Here is a 23955-nt window from a genome sequence, read left to right on the forward strand (position 1 = left end):
TAACATTGTTCCATTTGTAAGGAAATGGAAAGACTTGGAAAAAATATATATTAAGTGAAGTAAGCCAGACCCATAGAAAAGTAGGTTGCATGATCTCCCTTATTTGTAAGAACTAGAATATCTATATAATATTCTTAACAGGGGAATCTCAATAACCCAACTGCTTAGTGCATAGGACCCATACAATGAAGTATATCAACATGAACTCCAATGTATGGAAACAAGAGGTTCCTGTTAGACCCTGTATGGAGGTTGTTCTTTTTTTCCTATTGTTTTATTTTTTTCTTCATTTCTCTTAGTTTCTTTGTACCTCGGGTTTTGTATATAAGTCAATGCAATATGTGGAAGGGAAAGGGAATCACGGAAACAGCAGGACAATGGATGAACCAAAGCAGCATTGATACTTACTTGACACTATGTTAAATATGAACATTACAACTTGGGAGAGGAAAGGAATAGGGAGGGGTAAGTGGGAGATAATGAGGGATGATTAAAAACAAATGTACTTCTTGCCTTATTTATGTAACTGTAACCCCCTGCTCATCACTTTTTCAATAAAAATAAATTAAAAAATAAATTAAATCAACTTTTTTTTAAAAAACGGACATGTTAATGGTAATTTTGTACAACTGTTTAATGAGAATATAATCAAAATAAGATGCTCAATAAGTGATAACTAAGCAAATATGTCTTTCCCACTATTCAATGATGTCTGTTTTGTTTTTTTTCTTTTCTTTTTTGTCGGTCATGGGGCTTGAACTCTGGGCCTGGGCACTGTCCCTCAGCTCTTCAGCTCAAGGCTAGCCCTCTACCACTTGAGGCACAGTGCCACTTCTGCTTTTCTAGTGTCACAGAGTTTCCTGCCCAGGCTGGCTTTAAACCATGATCCTCAGATCTCAGCCTCCTGTGTAGCTAGGATTACAAGCGTGAGTCACTGGTGCCGAGCTGAGTTCATGGTTTTGAATTCCAAGTATTATTTGCCATTGTTTATCCACTCACTAAATCTTAACTGAGTTAAGGTTTATGTACTATGAGATACACAGTGCTAGATAGAGGAGAACACAGGATCAGAGGAGGAATAAGGACAAATTAGACAATTGTAGTGTGCTATAATATATAAATACCTAAGGTTAATATTATCATAGAGACCTCAGGATGAACTGCTTTGTCTTGTTTTGCTTTTTACTTTTTCTTGATCATGGGGCTTGAACTTAGGGCCTGGGCACTGTCCTTGAACTTCTTCTCTCAAGGCTAGCACTCTACCACATTCAGCCACAGCTCTGCTTCCAGGATGACATGCTTTTAAGGAATTGGGAGATTATTTCTGGAATACTAAACATGTTAGAAATGGCTTTCTAACAGATGGAGCATCTCATTGGGCCTGAAATTATTGGGTTTTGTCCACTGATTCAATCACAGTGCCTCATAGAAGATGCACCTGAGTTGGGTATAATAAGAGTACAGTTCATCAATCGCTAATTTTCTAAGATTTTTCTCATTTTTCTCTCCCATTTGTACACTTAGTTTGTGGAAGTTCAACTTATAGTCCACATAGAGAATTATCAGAGTTGCTTCTGCTAACTACTGGTTTCTCCAAGCCTGTGTTCATTCAACAGACATTTGTAAAGTATAAACAATGTGCCAGACAACATGGTAGAAATCCTAAATAAACTAATGAGTGGAGGCATTATCTCATTCATCTCATTCCGGTACCTGTAGAATTGTAATTCTGATGATGCTCTGAGGTGCCCCAGACTTATAAGGGCAGGTATACATGTCAGGGGGTCAGAAAAGGCTCTTCTGAAGCATAATGCCTGGCTGTTGACATAGTCAAAGTGGAAATAGGAGTTATAGTTGAAGAAGGAAGGACAGTTTGGAGGAAGCAGTGGGAAAGAAAGTATGGAAGATGAAGCTGGTGGCACAGAGAGGGGTCTGATGCTACGCAAGGCTCAGGCAAGCAATGCTGTCTTTCTGCAAAGAATCTGGAAAAGCCTCTCATCATTTTAAGCAGGAGTGGACAATGGTCATAGTTACACTTTGAAAAGATTCTTTGATTTGCTAGCTCTGGCTTCAACCTAGTTGGGTTTCTATACTTTCTGACTGAGGTTGAAGGGAGGGACAAACACAAGGCAGGACGGAATAGATGGGGAGGCCATTTTGAAAGCTAGTGTTGTAGTTCAGAGGGAAGGCGATGTGCTTTTGTGGAGGCAGCTGGTGATCATGGAGAGTTGGGAGTAACCTGAGAGATGGAAAGGAGCTAAATAAACACCGTAATAGGCTGACCATGAAAAGCATCAAGTAAGTCTCCTAAGTATCCCTTTGACATGGAGCACAGTTTCTGAAGTGAATTGTCAGTCAGGCGTATCCCAGGGCTGTCTCGAGCTGTTGTATTGTCTGAATTGTGCACTGCACTAGAACATTTGGCTAAACGGCAAAGGCAGGGCTAACTATCAGCCCATGCTCTGCTTACCACCTCACATATCCCAGTGTAGGGCCATGTCTGTCCAGGTGGAAGAGCACTTTTTATTTGTGGTTAGCATTCCAGGCCACCTAGAGCTTATCTAGTTTGGGAGGAGGAGTCTAAAGGTGGTAAGGCTAGGATGAGCATATGTTGGTAGTGGAGTGGAGGGGATGATGAAGAACTATGAGGGTGAAACCAGCACTAGCTGTTTATTTATCCTGCAATGGCTGTCTCTGGCCTTTCCGGGACTCCTGACCCCAGGAAAGATCCTGTCTGTGGCTCACCCTTCCTGTTGCTTTGATTCTCTTGTTGGATGCCTTTGATGAAAGTAGACATGGAAACTCAGGTTGTCAGCAGAAGTGCCTTAACAACCATCTAGCTCTATCAGCTCAATACATGGTGCAGAATTCTAGGCCCAGGGCAATGGAATGCTTTGTCCTTGAGTTTCCACACTAGGACTAGACCCCTGGGTTCTCAGCTCCACATATCAATGCTGTCTTTTCCTCTAACAAGAAATCACAAATCCTGAAAGGCACACAATTTCCATTTTCTCTCCATTAACTTTATTCTGCTAGATTTGGATCTCAGCTTGCCATTTCTTTGCTATGGACAAGTTAATCTCTTCTTTTAAGCTCCAGAAAACACTGACCTTGAAGTGTGAGGCTTAATATGATGACACTGATCAGATTCTGACATTCTGACCCCGCCCTCCCCCCTTCCAGGCTCTAGAACTGCTCTACCCTTTGTGGGTTCCAGAGAGTTTGGCAGAGACCCGTAGAAAAATTATTTCTTTGGAAATTGTTTGAGTACTATAACATAAACTTAGCATATTAAATAAACAGTAAGGAGAAATAACCATGCCTCCCCTTAACCTTTCATTTGATGCTCTGATGTTTAAAATACAAGTGGGAATTAAGCCCAGGCTACCAAACCATCCTCCTACTCCCCCCTCTCCCCCATGACGCTACACTCATCTCAGTAAGTTTCATGTTTCTTAAATCAAAAACAAAAGAAAGACTCTTCTAGTTTTGAAGGTGGGTGTAGGGACTCAAAAAAAAAACTGCTCATAGAGAGGGTTTGTTTTTTCTTTCAAAGTCAGTTTTGATGGCACATCGTTACTTTCCCTTGTGCCTTGACTTTTGAGAGGCTGACAAATAGCAGTTTTTATTTTGAATATCTATTGTTACTCAGAGAGGTTATACAGAATAGAAAAGATTGTTTTGAACATTTCTCATGGATAAGTGGAAGCTGCACTCTTGCTACAAATGATTCATCTGGGAGAAATGATACATCAACAAGACTGCCTGCTTGGGAAATAGATGGGAGGGTGAGCTATTCCAGAAGGGCTTTTCTCTCCCATGCCAGCTAATGAGAAAGAAGAAGAGCTCTCAACATAGCAGGGTGCCATGGAGTGGAGACTTTAACAAGTTTTTGACTCTTATATCTCATGTTCAATATTGAAGCGAACATTTCTTACCCAGGCTAGTTGCTTTTCATGCTGAGGACATACCAATAGGTTATTCAGTCTTTGCCCATAGCCTGTCAGTGTGACATGGCTGAAAGAGCTGGAGTCCTACTCAGCAGAGCAGAGCAGAGATTTAAGTGTGTGCCTAGGGTACACAATTTAAGGAGGCACCTCATCTTAGTGTCATACAAACATACACAGAAATCACTTGCATGACCTTCAGAGCAAATACCTCCTTAAATTCTGCATTCTAGATGCTATCTTGTCTCACTAGTTTGGGCACTCGAATTGAGTTAGAGTTAGGGTTTCATTGATAATTGGTTATATAACCATTGGGAGTCAGAATTAAACTAGGGTGCTACAGAAAAGTTACAAATAAAAGCGGGTTAATACTCTATGACATAGAAATTCAGAATAATATACACCAAGTTTAATATAATGACCTTATATCGTAGTTACCAGTGCACTGTTCTATCATCCCTTTCATTTCAATCTTACGGTCCAAAACGGCACCATCCGTGATCTAAAATGAAGACATCCGTGTTCTAGGCAGAAAGATAAGGAAAGTAGATGAATTGTGTAAATAGATTACTGTTTTTTTTAAGAAGGCTGTTACATTTTAATTAAAATATAGATTAGATTTTAAAAATACAAAATAGAATATATGTATTAGTAGATAGTCAACCCTCCTGTAATTATTATTTCCATCAGTCCCATTTCTAACCTCAATGTGGGTATCAAACTTATTGTAGATATTAGAGCTAGAACAGCAGTCATCTTTTTCTCCAGGAGGAAGGAAAATATTCAATCTTAAATCTTGAAAGAACAAAATATTCTTGTGTTTTCTTATGAAATGATCCACAGGTTTGAAAATGAGAGTTACCTAGAGTAGAATGGCAGTCATGCCGTGTGTGTGTGTGTGTGTGTGTGTGTGTGTGTGTGTGTGTTTGTGTGTGTGTGTGTGTGTTTAAGCAAAACTACCAGGTTTCGTTACTTACATAGTATCAACTGAGCTGTGAAATTGGAGAGGTAGAAATAGAACCAACATCACAGGTCCCTCTTTTATACAAATTTCTCTGTTGAGGATAGAAAAAACAACACAAAAAATATGATCAAGGACCATTCTCTCTGACGGTCCTTTCTGAAAACTTGTATCTTGCCTCTGATGACCCATGTCAGGAAACCTCTTCTGTTTAAGTTAGAATCCAGACAAAAACAATTACTCATTTTTCTATTTCCTAACTTAGAATCATACGATTGATCTCCCTTGTTAATTTCTATTTTCTAGTAGCTTTTGAATGAAACTACTAATGGCTCAGACTTACTATGCACAGACTTAGCCATGTCTGTGCAAGATCTGAAGACTTTGGTTTTCTACTAAGTAGAACTATAGTCATCCCATATATATCTGTGTTTTTATGACTGATCCTTTTTACTGTCTTCAAGATAGCAAGCAACTTGTACACAGGCTAACAGAGAAGATGTCTGACGACCAGGCTGAGAAACTACCTAAATGGTAGCATTCCAAGAAGGGAAGTCTCCAAGTGCCATGTAGACTTTATAAAACATAGCTTGCCTGTCTTACTCTCCGCTGTATTCCTATCATGAAAAGCAACATCTGGTCTGTGGGAAGGCAGTAAATATGCACTGTGTCAAGAAATGGAAGAGCAGTAGTAGGCAGAGTACTGAGATTGGTAGCAGACACCACATAAAGAGGTCAGGTAGCACTACAGAAATGGAAAGAGTGATAGTCAGCAAAAAAGGGTCTGTAGAGCTGAAAATCCAAGAGAAATTGATTCTTTTTTATTTATTTTTATTTTTTGTAAGATTTTTAATGTGAAAATACCATGCAGAGGGGTTACAATTACATGAGCAAGGTAATGAGTACATTTCTTATCAAGCATTGTTGCCTCTCCTCCTTTGTTTCCCCTTACCATCCCTGTCCTCCCATCTCCCGCCCCCCCCCCCCCGCCAAAGTTGTAAGGTTTGTTTTTCGACATAATGTCTTGTACATCTCATTGTTACAATGTTTTTTCCCTTCCCCTCCTGAGAAATTGGATTCTTAATGGTCCAACTAGGCTTGATTATTATCCCATGGTGCAAACATATTTAATATTCCCTAAAAATCTAGGTGCCTCTCAATTCCTAGTCTCTTTTCCAGGTGGATTGGGCCATGTTTCTAATATTCATGTCCAATAGGCTCTAAGGAAACACATCAATTTTTTTTAACTGAGGCACTTGAAAGTCAACATACCATCTCCTGAGCTCTTTTCTGGCACAACTTTTCTGGAAGTCACATGATATAAAGCAATACCACAACACAGAAGGACCGGATCCTTAAGTCATTGGATGTAGAAGAGCTCCCACAGACCTGCCGTTGGATGACACTTTAGGTGAATGAGAAATTAACTTTTGTTAAATCACAGATAATTTTATGTATTTGTTTCTACAACACAGATAACTGTGCCTGAACAATAAAGTCTATTTTTAAAGAGATTATCAGCAATTACATAACTTGCCCCAATTAGAGAACTACCAAGTGATCAAGTTTCTCTAACTCATAATAGCCAAGCTCAATGGCTTCTTTACCTACCATTACTTGGCCTCTTGACCCTGTGGGGCTCTGGTCATTTGCTTCAATCCAAATCTTTCCTTCTTTTCCTCTCTTTTTTTTAAATCCTTGCCCTTCATAGATAAGAAAGCCCCAAGTTATGACACAAAAATCACAAAATTGCTTCTAATGCTGTAATTCCATCTTAGAATTTATTTAGAGTTTTGGCTGGTTGAGTGGAGCATTACTGAAAATGGCTTTTTAGCATCTGGCTCCTATTTTGTCTCTGGCTAAAACAAAACCTCAGAATTCAATTCTCCATTGGATTTGTACAGAATTATTTTCTTGTTGAGTACAGTGGAGACAAAAAGTGAGATATGTATGTCCATAATACTGTGTTTGAATCATTTGGATTATTGGATTAGAATAACTTGTTTATACGAAAAACTCATGTATTCAACAATTCTTATATTTCAGAGTGATAGGTGCAGGGGATGGGAATAAAACTTTACAAAGAACTTTTAGCTCTTACTTTAAAAGAGTATCTAATTTAATGCTTGAAAAAATAAATTGGATGCAAAAAGGGTGATAAGCCCATCAAGAATCAGTATGCAGAGACATTGTGGTGACACAGGAGAAAATGATTCTTTTTCCCATCTGGAGTGGTCCTGATTCATGCATGAATGGGTTTTAGCAACTGGATTGGAAAAGTTGCTGAAGATTCTTCTTTTCTCCATTACAACTTGTACATCTATCTCATGGATGACTCAACTGTTGTTCAAGTATGGTAAGAAACTTGCTGAAAGTCACACATCTCGGATTCTAATTCAGTTCTGCCCAAGTCTGGAACTATGCATCTTCTCCTGTACACCAAGCTGGTACCCCTGGTAAGGCAGCTGAGTTTATTGCAACAAAGCAAATCTTCCTCATCTTACTATCCAGTGAATTCCCTCAGCCAAGACCTCCTTAGAGCCATCACAGCTTGGGCTTCTTGGAAAATCAGTGCTAGTTCCCAAGGCCTCCCTACCCGCTGGATCTCATTCTCTATTCTCCGTTTCTGAAATAGGAGCTGGCTGGTAAACAGCATCTGGTACTCACTTCCTGGCCTCCTCTGGTAGAGCAAGGGCATTTCTAGTGCATACATTTTCCCATTCTGTTAAAACAACAACAAAAAATGTGTTTCTACTTGGTCAAGGCTGACACTTTGGTTGAATTGGTTGGCTGGGTTTTTTAAAATCGTTTTTTCCTGCTTTATTGTAATACTTTATTTATTTATTTATTGTATTTTAAGGGTAATGTACAGAGGCATTACAGTTACATAAGTCAGAGAGAGAGAGTACTTTTGTTTTGAACAAGGTCACCTCTTCCTTTGTTCTCTCCCAGTTTTTCCCTCCCATCTGCACATACAAGTTATATAGTTCAAGTTCAGCCTAGTGTCTAGTATTACTGCGGCATGTGTTTGCCCTTTGTCCTACCTCCTGACCATATAAAATAATACTTATTGAAATGAACTCCAGGAAATGGAAATGAGAGGGGTTCCCCCCCCCCCAATTTTGTGACTGTGTTTGTTTTCATGTCTTTCTGTCTTGTTCGTTTCTCTGTCTTTGGGAGGGTAATGGCTAGACTTTTTCTAATCCTTTACATCCTGAGAAGGAAAGCACATAATTTCTGCACTCTGGTGCCATCTCCTGGTGCTATTCACATCCAAAGAATGTGCCCCCTACTTCTGGAAGAGTTGTGATGTATTTGATAATTCATGGGTTAAACCCTGCCACACTTCATTAGCAGACTTTTTTTTTTTAACTTTAAGGAGTAGAGAGTGACCCAATGGTTAAGGAGATATGTAGACAATACATTAAAGAGACAAAAGTGTCCTCTGTTCCTCATTTTTCCACTCCACCACCAGTGACATTCCTTCAATTCCATTTCTTTCCTTCTGAAAATATTTAGTTATTTATTGTACAGAAAGGAGGGTATAGGGCACACAGACGCACACCTGAGCAAACAGATGATTCGTGGTGTAATGAAACTCATTAGTTTTGAGCTCATTACTGTGATTCCACAATGAAAAAACAAATCCCACTTAAGACTCACACATAAGTCTTCAAAAGGGTTGTTGTTCCAGGTTTGTGACTGACAAATGTGCTGCTTCTGGAAGTCCTTGCATAGGAATAACCCAGGTTTGCAGACCCAGACTCATCAGACCAAAACCAGTCCTGGCCTCCAGACCTTGAAACAATTCCTTGAAACAATCAAAAACTGCACTTTACTGGCCTATTTTCAAAATACAGGCTGTTTTACTCACAAAATATAGCTCAGCCATATGGTGGCCGCTCCTTGCCATATTCCATATATTAGAGAGAATCTTGACTTCTACGTTTTCCCCCCGACTTGGAATAGCTTGGAAAAGGTGTTTTATTGTTGAGTTTGCTTGCTGTGAAAAGCTGAAATGGAACCTGAAACACCAAGGGTGTGATGTTCAGAGGTAGATAAAAGAGACAATAAAAAGGCCTTTTATTTACCCTTCTATGTTAAAGAAAAGGAATTGACATTCACTGTAACCCTACTGTGTGTGGACGTAGCTGAGACCAGCTGAGCCACTGGAATATTACATGTCTAATGTTTTTGCTTTTCTTCTTCAGAGGTGGTTTGATATGGTGTTCAAAAGCTCCCCCTTCAGGTGGCTCTGTGGTACAGCACTTGCCTTGCATGCATGAGGCCCTGGGTTCAATTCCAATTCCTCAGCACCACATAAGCAGAAAAAGCTAGAAGTGGCACTGTGGCTCAAGTGGTAGAGCACTAACCTTGAGCTGAAGAGCTGAGGGACAGCGCCCAGGCCCAGAATTCAGGCCCCACAAACGATTAAAAAAAAAAAGCTTCCTTTTCAGGTCAAAGCCTGTTTCTGACCTTTAGAGTCTGGGACCCTTAGCTCTTTCTTTTCTGTAACCACCTCAGTTTTCTCATCTGGAACAGATCTGTGAGACTAAAGCAAGGTAATGCAAGACACTTGCCACAGGTCTGATATGCACGAGTTACATAAATAAACAGCTAATGTCATTCATCATCAGTCCCTCATGGCCAGTCATTAGATTTTATGCCCAAAGAACAAAGTGGTACGGCTTTCACAAGGGGCCTAGGTTTCCTTTGTTCCCTGCCATCTAACTTCTTGAGTTGTTGCAGACCCGAGGGTTTAGGTACTGTATTTAGATGTGGATGCCTATCATCTGGAACACCTGCCCCTGGGGCCTTCTCTCTAATGACACTGTCTCCTTCCCTCTAATACATGCCTTTGCCAAAGAGCTGAATGCTCTCCCCTCCCAACCTCCCATGCCAGATTAGTTCTTTGGATAGTAACTTTGGGCTCCTTGGGGGGCCCTTCACTAGTGACCGGGCTGTGCTGAGATTCTCACTGCCCTCACTGGATGCTCTGATAATACTGCCACAATACCTTGGTGACGCTGTCTGAAGCACTTTTGCAGAAATACTAGGTTTCATAGACTGATTGCAATAATCTGTGCCAAGTCTGTTTTCCTTAACTGGTAATACATGACCAGGAGCTCCATCCAGTTTGCCCGTGAAGAGTTGAGATTTGATTGACAGACACTCTGAATCTTGCTTATTTTAGTCCCTGATACCCTCTCTTACTTGGACACCAACACCCCATTTTACCAAACTCCTACTAATTTTTTTAAATACAATCCCAAGTAAGCCATTGTTGGACTCCTTTCAGTGGTCCTTGTTCCCAACATTTTTCTCCCACAGCAATTAGCATGTTGACTGCTACTGGTTTTTGATAGTAGCATTGATGACTAATGTATTATATCATGTCTCACCTCCAGGGTTCAGTGGATCCCTGGCAGAGAGAGAATGATATCAATTCAATCCTATATCAGTATTCTGCATTACAAAGATGGTAAGACTATGCTAGGAATTTTTCTTCCTTATTTCTCCTAAATATATCTCAAGCAGATATCCACCCAGCTGCTTGGTATTACATGCTGTAACACTGGATATCTTTTTTTTGGTCTTGGGGCTTGAACTCAGGGCCTAGATACTGTCCCTGAGCTTTTTTGCTCAAGGCTAGTGCTTACCACTCAGCCACAGCTCCACTTCTGTTTTTCTGGTGGTTAATTGAAGATAAGAGCCTCAGGAACTTTCCTGCCAGCGATGGCTTTGAACCATGATCCTCAGATCTCAGCTTCCCGAGTAGCTAGTATTACAGGAGTGAGCTACCAGTGCCTGGCCATGGTCTACTTGTTATGTTTTCATTTTCTTTTTTTCATTTTTTTGTTTTCCTTTTAAAGACATACTAGATCCCAAGTGTCAGGATCTTCGATTCATTGTGGAGATACAGAGAGACAGAGACAGAGATAAAGACACATACAGAGAAGTTGAAGCAGCAATTCATTGTACATTGGTATTTCTTAGCCTTTAATCATGACAACAGTTTATCTCTTCTCCCTCCCTCTTTTATTATTCAGCCATTGAATTGGAAATATTGATACAGACATTGATAGTGATTTGATACAATGAGCAAGGGAATAAAGAAAAACAGACTGTGGAAGTAGATTATTAAGTATGCTTTTGACATTTCAAAGTCTTGTCTAAAGAATCTTTAATTGCCTTGATAGGCCTGGATGAGTTTATATATACATATATATATATATATATATATATATATATATATATATATATAGTAAAGATACTGTACAGAGGGGTTCCAGTTACATGAGCAAGATGAGTCCATTTTTTATGATAAACTTCATAACAGTAATACAGAATTTAACATTTTATGTAAGTTCTAGCATTTAATATAACCTTCCTGGACATTTTCCATCAAGAAAGAATATACATGGATTCCTTTCAATTAATTAAAAAATGACAACAACAAAGAATAGATCATGAAGTCTGATGCAGTTTTAAAAGAGGACTAATGGCTTCTCCATCCTGATCTGTGAAGTTTGATAATGATATCAACAATAACTAACTACACAATGGATGGACCCTAGTAATTGACATTTTCTGTTTGATTCTCCAGCATCTATTTCCTTCTAAAACCTGAATTTTCTTTGAAGATCTCCCCCTCCTTCAATGTCAGCCATGTGATTTGACCTGTAGCATATCTCTCTACCCCATCCCCCAATCACTGTGATTGGTTCTAGGACATGTATAAGACCTAGCAGACCAATAAAGCACAACCTTGGAAACACATGAGAAACTGCTATCCCCATCTTATATCTGCTGATAGAGAGCTCATAGCTGCTGGGCACTACCACATGGAGACTAAAGACGAAGCTAACTCTTCCTGTAGCAAGCTGAGTAATGGCAGGATACTGATGCTAGAGCCCTATTGATAACCAGATTTAGTGCCATCTCCACCAATAGTTTTTCAATCATATGCCTAGTGAAATTCACATTTGCTAAGTTTTCCTTTCACTTGTAATCACAGAATTCCAATGGAAACATTTGTAACTTCTATGTATTAGCTTACTTAGTGATTGTATCCAAGTGTTACTACCTTCATTTCATAACTAATGAAACTAAGGTATAGAAAAATTACATATCTAGTCCCAATCCACTGTCATCTAGGAGTTTGATTAAAATGTAGATCTGTTAGAGAACATGACCTGGGGGTAGTGGAATCTTTTCTCAGAATCCTTTCCATATTCTCATTTATTATTCCCTCCCTAACACTCCTAACTCATTCTATCTCCCTGCTCTGTACCACACTTTGACTCAAGATTCCAGAGAGTAAGCATGAGCCCCTCTAACCACCAAACTCCCAGTGCTCAGGTTAATTATCTCATATCCAGAGCTGGGGCTGAATGTACCCCGTTTTGCCATCTTGCTGGTGATTACTTCTTTATTTTCTGGCACAGATCCATTCTTGGGGGCTCCTTTGACAGCACCAGGGCAACCCAGGCTGATAGGCACCCTGCTTGGGAGAAGCATTTCATTGCCTGGGCATTTGTGTGCAGCTGGCTGTGTTTGAAATCCTGCCTCCTTCTGACTTCACTTCCTGAATGTGCTGACAGGCCTGTGAGCCAAGCCAAACAGGTTCACAATGCAGTGCCTGGAGAGTGTTCCCCTGTGAGTACAGCTGGGGAAACAAAACTTTTCTCCAGCCTGCAGAGAGGACCTTCCAGCCCTTATATGTCCAAGATGCAGGCCCTGAGAGACCTTGTTGAATCTTAATGGGAAATGTTTTCATTTCTTTTGGGTGCTCTCTCTCTCTCTCTCTCTCTCTCTCTCTCTCTCTCTCTCTCTCTCTCTCTCTCTCTCTCTCTCTCTCTCCGTCATTTCTTCTTAATTGACAAGTCTACAGTGAAAAAATGACTAACAATTGCCTTCCTTTTCTATATAGGTGCTTTCCATAAAGGATCCTCTGGATAGCATCCTGTGGTAGCTATGATTGGCTTCACTTTTACAATGGAAGGATTTGAAATTTAGCAATACTAGAGACCTGCTCCATGTCCCCAGCAACAAGCAACAGAGGCAAGATTTAAATGGGAACGCTTAACTCCAAAAGCTCTGCACAACTCACTCATCACACCTCAGTTTTCTTCTCCAATTTCATCATGCTTCAATACTTGGTGTATTCTGAAAGGTAGCGAGGAATAAGGAAAACAGCAGACACTCTGGTGTCATTCTAGCACTGTAACATCTGTAAAGTTAGATTTCTTCTCTGAATCTGTGTCCTAATACACAAAATGGAATGGTAACTGTGCCTATATTGCGGACAAGTTGTGAAGGGTAACTGACATAGAAATTTACTTGGTAATGCTACTCAAGAGCAAGGTCATATGTGGATAAAGCAAGCTCTCTGCAGTTACAAAGACTTAGGTTTGGCAATAGGCTCCTACTAGTTAATTATTTCATGAACTTGAATGAGATCTGAACCTGTTTTCTCATGTATAAAAGATAGTTGTAACATTTATCTGGTAAGTCCTGGTGGAGTTCCTGCTACAATGTAGAAGTTTAGTAAATTGTACTTATTATGAGTGTTATGTGTCAGTTTCTATTAGAAAACAGGTGTGTAACAGATTAGTTCCTATTGAGGATGCTACTCTGACTTTTGGTTCTTATTTGAGTTAGGATAGTCTATGTAATGCCTTGATTACAAGCAGTCATCAAATCTCAGTATTCCAGAACAACAAATTCAGTTTTCTTGCTCATACTGAATATGCAGTAGGTACAATGAGGGGAGGGGGTAAGGGTAGAAGACTCTGATGACTATCCTTATTATTTAGTGATTCATGTTGATGAACACTGTGTTTCCAAAGTTACCAAGACATGGGAAAGGAAGCATGGTGAATCCCATACTTACTTTTAAGGCATCTACTTGAATATGATATATGTCATTATGGTTTGAATGTCATTAGCTGACAAAAATCAGAAGGCTTCACTTTCCCACTCAAGTTCGAAAAGGTAGGTGATTAGGGTAGCATGGTGGGCTTGTTCTGTTGTCAGGAATGAGCCTGGATGTAGACATCATATGACTTGTTCCTCACCAAGAGGAAGTATACTTCAGCCAAGGGCAGGAAATTACCAGGAATGGTTTATCTGGCTAATAAAAGGAAAAAAGATGAGAGTAAACATCTGAATATGGCCAGTGGCTATTTTGTTTATTTACTCATGCTGCCAGGAAGTGCTGCAGGTAACTTGAGTCCATATAAGAAATGTCCTTAACACACTAGCAATGGTGAAACAAAAAAGATAGAAGGGGGGCTGGGAAGGTGGCTCAGTGGTAGAGCGCTTGTCTTGCAAGCCTGAGGCCCTGGGTTCGATTCCTCAGCACCACATAAGCAAAAAGAAAAAAGCCGGAAGTGGCGTTGTGGCTCAAGTGGTAGAGTGCTAGCCTTGAGCTGAAGAGCTGAGGGACAGCGCCCAGGCCCAGAGTTCAGACCCCACAACCAGACTCCCCCCCCAAAAAAAGATAGAAGGCAGTTGGTGATGTTATTGAACCACTGTATTTGCCTGTTTCATATCTGGATTGCTTGTTTAAGTTGTGTCCTATGTTCTTGACTCTTGTAAGCATTCTAGCTAGTAAAATGGTCCATAATATAATAGCTCACCGGCCTGCTCACCTTCATGTAAGATTTCAAATAAAGCCAGGCAAAGTTCTTCCCCAGGAAACCTCACATGAGTCAATACATCACATCAATAGGAATGGATGAATAAACAGTCCTGATGACAGCCGAGAAATATCCAGATTCAGTCCTGGTGGCTAGTGAGTACTTACAACTCACAAAGGCAGTAACTTAATCAATGGTCTGATAACTCCATGTTCAGAAGCGATAAGGAGTCTAGTACCAAGCAATATATCTTAGTGTTCAAACGTATAGGAAGTTTATACAGCAAGAAACAGAGCTTCTCAGCTTGGTGTATTTGCTTCTCTCTAGAGTGGGGGGTGGTGTGCAGAAGGGCAAGCAGAGTTCATTAGACATTGCTGCAGCGTGGACCAGATATCCTTGGAGAATATCTGATTACCTTTGCTCAGATGCTGTGTACATCAAAGGACCTTCTGATGACTAATTCAGTTCCTCAGGGTCCTAGATGTACAAGTAGAGGAAAGGCATGTTCTGGGTGAGAGAGCCGAGGTCATCAGGGTATCTGGTTCCTGGAACAATATAGCAAAAGAATATGGTTGCTGGTTGTCTGATGGCTGAATCATGGTCCCACCAGTTATTGGATGTGTGATCTCAACAGAGGCACTTAAACTTTACTGGAAGCCTTGGCTTCCTCTACTGTAAAACATACCTCCTATTAGCAAGTATCCAGAATAGTAGTGAAAATACAGTCTAACCGAACTTTTTTTTAAATTGGTGAGTACAAATCTCATTGTTCTTAACATTCCTCTTAGAATGAGTCTGCAGGTCCTAACCAGTCTTTCCCAAGTTGACCTCTACTTGAGATTCCCTAACCCTCCTCTCATGCTGTCTACCTGAACACTTAGTCCCCCCAAGAATCTTCAGCACAAGTAGTTCCCCCTGGATGGCCTTCTCTTCTCCTCACGCTGTTTAGATTGTATCTCTGCTACTGTCCAGTTCAATATTGCACTTCTCAGTGTGCAACCATACACTTTGTATGTTTTTTCATTTGCTAGCTCTCTTTCTATATGATACACTCTATGAGGGTCTCCTGTCAATTTCACACTTGATTGTTTTATTAGTACATGGCACAAAACAGACATTTACTATTAGTTATTGGAGAAGATAAGTGGTATTACTCAATTCCACCAACATTAATAAAAAAAATCCATATCAGAATTGGTATAGTCTAGGTTAATGAATCTAACTGGGCTTAATGCATTCTGGATGACTAGACAAAATCAGATTTGGGTCTTACAGGACCAATTCTGAACTCTCACCCTCTGAGAGGCCTGGTCTAGCCAGTTATAGAGCTACTTTTCACATTTGTCTATTTGAGCTTCCTGACACTGAAATTATAAGATGGTTTTCCTTCAGAATGTCAAATTGACACAAGGGAGAGGAAAACCTAAGTGTGTGACATGTAGCATAGGTGGAAAATGCGTTTCCCTATATTCTTATTTAGGCCTAATTTTCCAGAAAGTCATGTGAGAAGAAATGCAGTATGGTATAGTTTGGAGCAAGTTATCTTTTTTCCATTTCTCCCCAAACTCTAGGACTACTTTTAAGCCATAGGCATCCTAAGTAGAATCCAAATCTCTTTTCTGTTATTACTCCCTTTATAAAGCCTTCTTCTCACCTGTCATTGCAGTACGCATCCTTCCTAAATTGAGTGTCAGTGTTCCTGCTCTTCTATGAGTCTCTCTGCATTTCTCCATCACCAATAAAATAAGAGATGAATAGATGTCACTGTACAACCTGAGCCTCAGCACTGCCTCATCATTTCTATTTTCCTCCTCATACCTTCCCAGCCTCTCCAGGCAGCTTACAAAACCATAAATATTCTTTTTTTCCCCCATGCATCTATGCTTAGCAACCAAGGTCCTGTCCCATCATTTCTGCCTGGAGAGTTCTACTGGATCAGCTCAAATACCACTCTTTCCCACAGACTTTTTCCTTTTAATGGTCTCTTCTCCACTCACCTAGCACCTCTTTCTAATAGCATGTGTTGTTTACCATTAGATGAGTGTCTGCCTCCTCTCCATACTCTCTCACACAAGACTGTGAGTTCCTTGTGTATAGAGATGATGTTTTGCTCATCATTGCATCCCTATAACCTCACAGAGGGCCTTGAAGAGACCCAGGGAAATGCCCTCTTTGGGGATGTCCACAAGCCCCAAACCAAATTAAATCTGTTTTCCAGATTGAGGACAGAACACCTCGCTTCAGCATCAGTTTCAGCATTTGATCCTCTTCCCCTCTTCCATGAGACCTTGCTTGGCTCATGTGGAAGTGAGTAGTGGAGGCCAGAACTATGGTGAGCTGGAAAGTGTTGTTTTCCCTCTTGGTGTTAACTAATGTACTTCTTCTCTAACTATAAAGGAATATACATAACAGATGGTTTAATATGAACTCTGTGTCAGCAAGCAAACCTTTAGTATAAACATCTAGATTTCTGAAATACATGTATACATATACAAACAGAAAGTGCCTTTGTCATTAACAAGGGAGCTGGTTGTTTTTAACGGTCACATCTGGAGCTACATTTTTTTGTGTGCCTACTGAACGACATGCATGTTTCCTTCCCCATCTCCACCTCCAAGCCTAATGTTTTGGGCAGACTCATTTTATATAAGATGCTCATTTGCATTAGTGGAGGCAGAAAGGGATGCTATGTGTGACTTAGAGTTATGAATGTGTTAACAGCTTAATTCCTTGAAGAATGCTCATAGAGAACTAGGTGGAAAACTTTGGTGATTGGCCAGGTGTAACTTTGAGGGGTGTATGTGTGTGCATGTGTGTTCAAGTCATCTGGAATTGTACACTAAAAAATGGATAAAGTATATGTATATTTTTTGCAATTATGTTGGAGGAGAATTTAAGTTCACTTGCTCAGTTATCAAAAATTCATTTCACGAATATCTTCTATGTATGTGCCAGGCACTATACTAGGAGTGTGAGGATCCTTTGATGAATAGCACAGGGTTCTAGCCAAATAAGTAGGCATAGATATTCACAATTTTTATTGTCGGTCATGGGGCTTGAAGTCTGGGCCTGGCACTGCCTTAGCTCTTCAGCTCAAGGCTAGTGTTCTACCACTTGAGCCACTTTCAGCTTTTTCTGTTTATGTGGTGCTGAGGACTCGAACCCAGGGCTTCATGCACGCGAGGCAAGCATTATACCACTGAGCCACCTTCCCAGCCCATATTCACAAATTTTAAAGTGCTGTCACAGAAGTTTTAAGGAAATGTTTTGATGCTCAGAGGGAAAAATTTCAGAGTAGGTACTATGCCAATCAAGCCTTAAAGAATGGGTAAAATCCATCATTTGAAGCAAAAGGAAAGATGGTCCAGGCAGAGGGATGTAAGCAGGAGCTTAGAAGAGTCAAAGGTCATGGGATTCAGATTTATACAAAAGTATAGTTATTATAAACATGTAGCCATTAAGTTCAAGGCTTATTAAACATCTCTAGTCATAGAGCTCTGGGAAGGTCAAATAAAAGTCATTCAGGAGGCTGAGATCTGAGGATTGCGATTCAAAGACATCCTGGGCAGGAAAGTCCACGAGATTCATCTCTCTAACTAACCACCAGGGGAAAAAAAGCCAGAAGTGGAACTGTGGCTCAAGTGGTGGTGTTACCTTGGGTACAAAAGCTCGGGACAGTTCAAGTCCCAGGTCTGGCACACACACACATACACAAAGCCACTATCTCTTTCCATGAAACCTCTGTCCCAAGAGTTCAAGCATTCATAATGGAGTTGGGCACTGGTGGCTCACACTAGTAATCCTATCTACTCAGGAGGCTGAGATCTGAGGATCAAGGTCAAAAAGTAGAGATGTGGCTCAAGAGGTAGAGCATCAGCCTTGAGCAAAAAAGAGCCAAGAAAGTGTGAGGCCCTGAGTTCAAACCCCAGTACAGGCAAACACATAAAAAAGAATCCATGATTGAATTATTATATGACTATATACAACAAATTGAAAGAGGATTAATAATGTTACATGCTGTGAGCCTCATCCTAACTCTGAGTGTTACTTAAGATGAATAACTCATTAGTACATAATAGATTAAGCATTGAGTCTATAAGTAAATAGTTGATTTTGTTCCCAAAGTTTATAGGATATTATAATCTCTTCCCTACTTCAATTATTTATATTTCCACCCCTCTAGGTTAGAATTTTAGATATATGCATTTAGAATGTTAGGTCAAAGATTCAAGTATAAGGATAAACCTAAATATATTTTATTTCTTCCTTTTTCTTTTTTAGGCATTGGGTGCAAACTGGGGAGTAGTATGGCTTTTCTGTGCAACTCTGTTGTCTGGGCTTAGTGTACCTTTCCAGGTAATTAATTCCCCAGCCTGCTTATTTTTTCTAGTTGGCTCTTGTTTAGCTTCCACAGAGCCCCACCCTAAAGTGCTTTATTGTCCCTCTGCTGACTTATTTCTACATATGGTCAAAATCAACTCACCTTCCCGGATTGCTGACATCAGCAAATTCACTGTTTGGCAAACTGGGCTCTGCTCCCAGTAACCCTTTGTTCAAGAAGTGTTATTACAACAGAGTGCATCTGATACCTAACAAGGCTGTCCAATCTCTTGCACTCCCAAGGAGAAACCCTTTGTGCACTTGGGTTTACAGCCACAGGCAGGATATTAGCACTCTTGGACCTGTTGGGTGCTAGAGCACTCACTGCTAATGAGCAAACAACCTTGCCTCAATTAGTGGCTTGGGAAGTATTCCTGGATATCAAATTGCTTTTGCTGCTTGATAATCACAGTAGCTCTTGGGATGAAACATCAACCAAGCAAAAATTGTTTCCCCTATTGAGTACTGCTTGTTGATCTAAGTTGTATTTGTAGATGGAATGGAAGTTTGCCATTTCCCCAGCTGAGGTTTGATTTACACATGTAATTGTTGTGCTGGTGTTCATGGTTTCTCCTGTGAATCTTTTCCAGATTGGCATCTTCCCAGACTGATTCTATAATAATTACTTAAGCCAGATTATTTTAGAAATAAATATAGATTTTCATAAAGCATAGGTCATCTAATTTAGAGGTGGAAGAGGGAACATAGATATGGATAGACATACAGACAGACAGACAGATACATAGATAGATATTGGGAGAATGTTCTAGTTCGACTCTTCATAAATTATTTGCTTCTTAATTACTGTGAAAATCCAGAGTGTGGTAATGTTAGCCCCAGAAACTGAAAAGCTTCAGTATACAGCTTGGGAAAGAAAGAGAAGTAAAGGGAAAGGAATTCAAGATTTGTTTTTCATGTTTGAATACATTTATTGTAACAAGAATGCTGTTATATTCATAAGCAAAGGTCATCATTTTTATCTAAGAATTGTCAAAGTGAAAATTCCAAATTGGAAGGATACATCTTTTGTGAAACTTGCCATGAGTCCCTGCTTTGAGAATAAGCAGCTACTGTTAAATCTCTACTAACATTACAAATGGTCACAGCACATGCCACTTGATACAATCCAAAACTTTGAAGTGTTTGATTCCCCAGCAGACTGCCCCTCACCACTGCCCCTCCCCCCTCCAGCCTACTGAAACACCATACTATCTTATGCCAAGCATTCAGTGCAGTTAACTGGGGAAGGGAGGTGGATAACCTTATGATAACATCAGATGCATTTATTTCTAAAGCCTAAGGGAGAATAGAGTTCTTACTGCATGATAGCATGAGGCACTGCCATAATTGACACTCAACCCTTGCAACTCTGTTGAAATCTAACATAATTTTATCTATAGATAATGCAGCAAAGAGGTTTTTTTTTGGGGGGGGGGTACTTTTCAATATTTTATTTTCTTAAATATCCTTTCCGGAATTCTCAGAAACAAAACATAAAAAAAATTATATACTTTATTACAAATGGTAAACTCAGAGTGCTCCAAATCTCTTATTTACAAACAACACTGGGCAGGACACCCAAACAAACAAACATGAAATAACTTACAAAGGCAGGAAGCTGTTTATTGACAGTAATCAGCTTTCATCAAATTAAAAAAAATATGTATATGTACATACACCGTTGACGAGGCAGGCCAGGAGTTCATTGGTGGGCGCAGCAGCCTCGCCCTCATACACCTCCCTCCAGCCTCCCCCTCCCCACCCTCCCCGCTTTGTGTTCTTAAGGAGTACTACAGAAGCAATCTACAGTCTCTATTGCAGTTTGAACCCCCCGCCCCCCTTTAATACTGAATGAGATCGAATGTTAGGTCCATGCAGTTCTTGGTCAATGTTAAAGTCAATCTTTCTGCTCGGGCGCCCGCGCGCCCGCGCTCGGGGGACTGCCCGTCCGCAAAGCGGGGCAGCCCGCAGGCGGCAGCTCCCTGGCCGCGTGCCCAGGCAAGGCGCGCCAAGTCCTTCCCACTCGTGCACACTGGGGGCGCCGTCAGGACGCAGCCCAGTCCAACTTGGATACCCTTGGCTTTAGTCCTCGGACACCTCTCTCTCCCTTATCTCTCTCTCACTCTCTCTCTCTGGCGCAACCTGTCAAGTTCTCAAATCTGTCTCTGTTATTACTTGCTCTCCGTTGTCTCTAAGTCCCGATAGTCTCTCCTCAAAACGTTTGCAACTGCTGCGTTAGCATGAGCTGGCACCCGCTGTTAACGTGGTTCATGACTTTCTGTTTAAGCTGTGCCACCTGTTCCCTGAGCATGTTGGCCGTGGACGCCAGCTCCGAGTTCTGCGCTTTCAAGGTTTTCACTTTTTCCTCCAGCCGGGCGATCCTCTCCAGCTTCCTTTTCCGGCACTTGGAGGCGGCGATGCGGTTCCTCATGCGTTTCCTCTCCGCTTTGATCCGCTCCTGGGACTCCATGTCGATGGGGGACAGGGGCGGCGTCTCGCCGGGCATCTCGGGCACCGTCTGCGGCTCCTCCTTCAGGGCTTGCAGCCGCGGATGCTGCACGGGGATCTGCTGGGGCAGGTGGTGCGGCTGCGGCTGCGGCGGCGGGGGCTGCTGCTGGGGCTGCGCGGGAAAGGCCAGGCCCGCCGCGCCGTAGGAGGGCGCCCCGCCGCCGCCGCTCAGCGCGCCGGGATTGAAGTTGCTGAGGTTGGCGTAGACCGGCGGCTCGCTGTGCAGGCCGGCGCCGAAAGCGCCGCTGCCGCTGCCGCCCGCCACCGAGGCCACCGCGGGGGCCACCATGCCCGCCCCGCTGACCGGCTGGGCCGCCGACGTGACGCTGGGCAGCGTGTTCTGGCTGTGCAGTTCGGCCAGCGCGCGCACGAAGCCCTCGGCGAAGCCTTCCTGCTCATCCGTCACGTTCTTGGGGCACAGGAACTGGGTGGGGGTCGGCGTGGTGGTGATGTGCCCGTTGCTGGATTGGATGATCAGGCGCTCCAGCTCGGGCGACGCCAACTTGAGCAGACCCACGTCGGGCGAGGTGAGCAGGTCCGAGTTCTTGGCCCGGAGGTGCGGCTTCAGGCTGCCCACGGGGTCGGCCAGGTTCAGGGTCATGCTCTGTTTCAGGATCTTGGGGTTACTGTAGCCGTAGGCGCCGCTCTCGGACTGGAGGAACGAGGCGTTGAGGGCATCGTCGTAGAAGGTCGTTTCCATCTTTGCAGTCATAGAACAGTCCGTGACTTCACGCGGGGTTAGCCTGGGCGGTGGGCAGAAGTTTCGGGGCCCCCACAGCGCGCTGGTCCCGGGTTCCTTCGGCAGGAAAGTTTGTCTGAGCGCGCGCGCTCCCGCGGGCTGGCCTCCCCCTTCCCGCGCCCGCCGGCCCAGCTCGCCCCGGGGAGCACAGGGTTAAGACGCCGCCCGCACTCTTACTTGTCCGCTCGCTGGCTGGCTCGCTCGCGCGCGCGCGCGGCCGGGCTTTGAAAAGTCGCGGTCACTCACTGAGCGCTCCGGGGTTCGCTCCGGATCCTCGGGAGCCCGCGGACGATCGCGCCTTCCCCGGCGACGGCGGCTCTCCCGCGGCGCTGCTGGGCGCCGAGCCCCCCGCGGTGACGGCCGGCGGCGGGTCTCGGCCGCTCCCCCCCCCCCGCCCCGGGACTCGGACGTCGGTCCCCTCCTCCGCTGCAAGGGGGAGGGGGACGCGCGGCGACCGCGGCTCGCGCTCGCCCAAGTTCAGCAACCGGTGCGCGCCACGCCGAGCTCGGGTCTCGCCTCCCCCTCGGCCGCTCGCGGCTGCCTTCTCTCGAGCGCCGCCGGAGACAAGGCGGAGCAAAAGTTCGCTCCGGGACCCGGAGCCACTTGTCCCCTCGCCCCGGTGCCTCCGGGTCGGGGAAGTTGCTGACGGCCGCAGCCGCTCGGCGGTGTCTCCGCACCGGCCCGTCGGGGGCTCTCCGCGCTGTCCGCGGGCGCTCGGCCGGCGGGGCTGTCCTCCGCGGGTCGCAGGAGCAGGGGATCCTCAGGCGCTCCCCCAAACACCAGCGCGGGAGCCAAAGGCGCCGGCTCTCAGCAGTCGAGGAGAAAAAGGCAAGGCAAGGCAGATGGGCAGGTCGGACTCCACCGCCTTCCTGGCTGAGTCTGTCTGTCTGTCTGCCTGCCTGAGTCCGCGCACCTCCACTCCCGCCTCGCCGACTCAACCACACTCAGTGCAACTCTGAGCCCTTAACCAGCCCGAGCTCAACACTTATCTGCTACCAGTCAACCCCTAAAAATAGCCCATGATGTCACCCCAAGGCCTTCCCATTGGCTCGCGTCGCTCTCTGGGGGGCGGGCCCACCCGTCGCCATGGAGACCCCACCCTAGAAGATTCTTCTCCCGGCCCGCAGAGGCTCACGGGATGAGGTAATGCTCCGCTGCCCTCCCACAGTCGGGCCCTTTTTTCTCCTCCTCGCCCTCCCCCTCCCGCGCGCCGCTCAAGCCCCTCGCACCCCCCCTCGCACCCCCCCCCCGCCACCGTCCCCTCCCCGCGCGTCTTTCCCGGCCCGCCCGGTGCATTGTGGGCTGACGTCTTGGGGTTTGTCTATCGAGTGACGGCGGCTGTCGCGAGCGATCGGCCGCTCGGCGTGTCTGCCCAGGGTGGGATCGAGTTCGAGACGCGCGGTTGCAGGGACTTGGGGACCCCCCCCCAATCCCGGGAGGCCGGGGGCAGAGGGCGCGGGCCCGGAGTGGACTCGGGGTCTTCCGCGCCTGGAGCGGGGAGGTGGGAGCTGGGTCCGCGCCCCCCCGCACTTCCGGGGGGGGGCGGGCGCACCGCGTTTAAGGTGGCTCGGGAGGTCCGGAGAAGGGGGCGGGCGCCAGAGTGAGCCCAAGTTTGGGGGACAGTCTTGGGAGACAGCCCCCCCCCCCACATGGAGGACGCGCGAAAAGTTGGTCTCTTGGTCCAGAGTCCACGCGGCCGTGTGGCCAATCCCGGAAGCCGCCGAGTGATGGGAAAATTTGGAAACTGAGGCTCAGCGGAGTCCGGGGGGGCCCCTG

The 23955-nt window shown here is 43.9% G+C and overlaps 1 protein-coding gene and 1 long non-coding RNA gene across 2 annotated transcripts in view; one reads left to right on the plus strand and one right to left on the minus strand.

Annotated features, from left to right (window-relative positions):
* Positions 1-13423, plus strand: part of LOC138803233 (uncharacterized) — a 58627-nt gene extending 45204 nt beyond the window's left edge. Inside the window, exon 4 of the long non-coding RNA XR_011364917.1 lies at positions 12842-13423. This is a non-coding gene — a long non-coding RNA (uncharacterized lncRNA). The remainder of the gene's footprint in view (positions 1-12841) is intronic.
* Positions 13424-20426: 7003 nt separating this feature from the next.
* Jun (Jun proto-oncogene, AP-1 transcription factor subunit) lies at positions 20427-23151 on the minus strand. Its single transcript, XM_069987158.1, has 2 exons — positions 22357-23151; positions 20427-22236 (listed from the first exon to the last, which is right to left on the minus strand). Exon 2 carries the CDS (start codon positions 22150-22152, stop codon positions 21145-21147), a length of 1008 nt encoding a protein of 335 aa, XP_069843259.1. The 5' UTR covers positions 22153-22236; positions 22357-23151; the 3' UTR covers positions 20427-21144.
* Positions 23152-23955: the final 804 nt, after the last annotated feature.

Source organism: Dipodomys merriami, unplaced genomic scaffold, assembly GCF_024711535.1.
Source record: "Dipodomys merriami isolate MVZ:Mamm:240054 unplaced genomic scaffold, mDipMer1.0.p SCAF_34, whole genome shotgun sequence".
NCBI lineage: Eukaryota > Metazoa > Chordata > Mammalia > Rodentia > Heteromyidae > Dipodomys > Dipodomys merriami.

Excerpts from the sequence above, each read along its gene's own strand:
- Jun (XM_069987158.1), bottom strand. The coding sequence starts at position 22,152 with ATGACTGCAAAGATGGAAACGACCTTCTACGACGATGCCCTCAACGCC.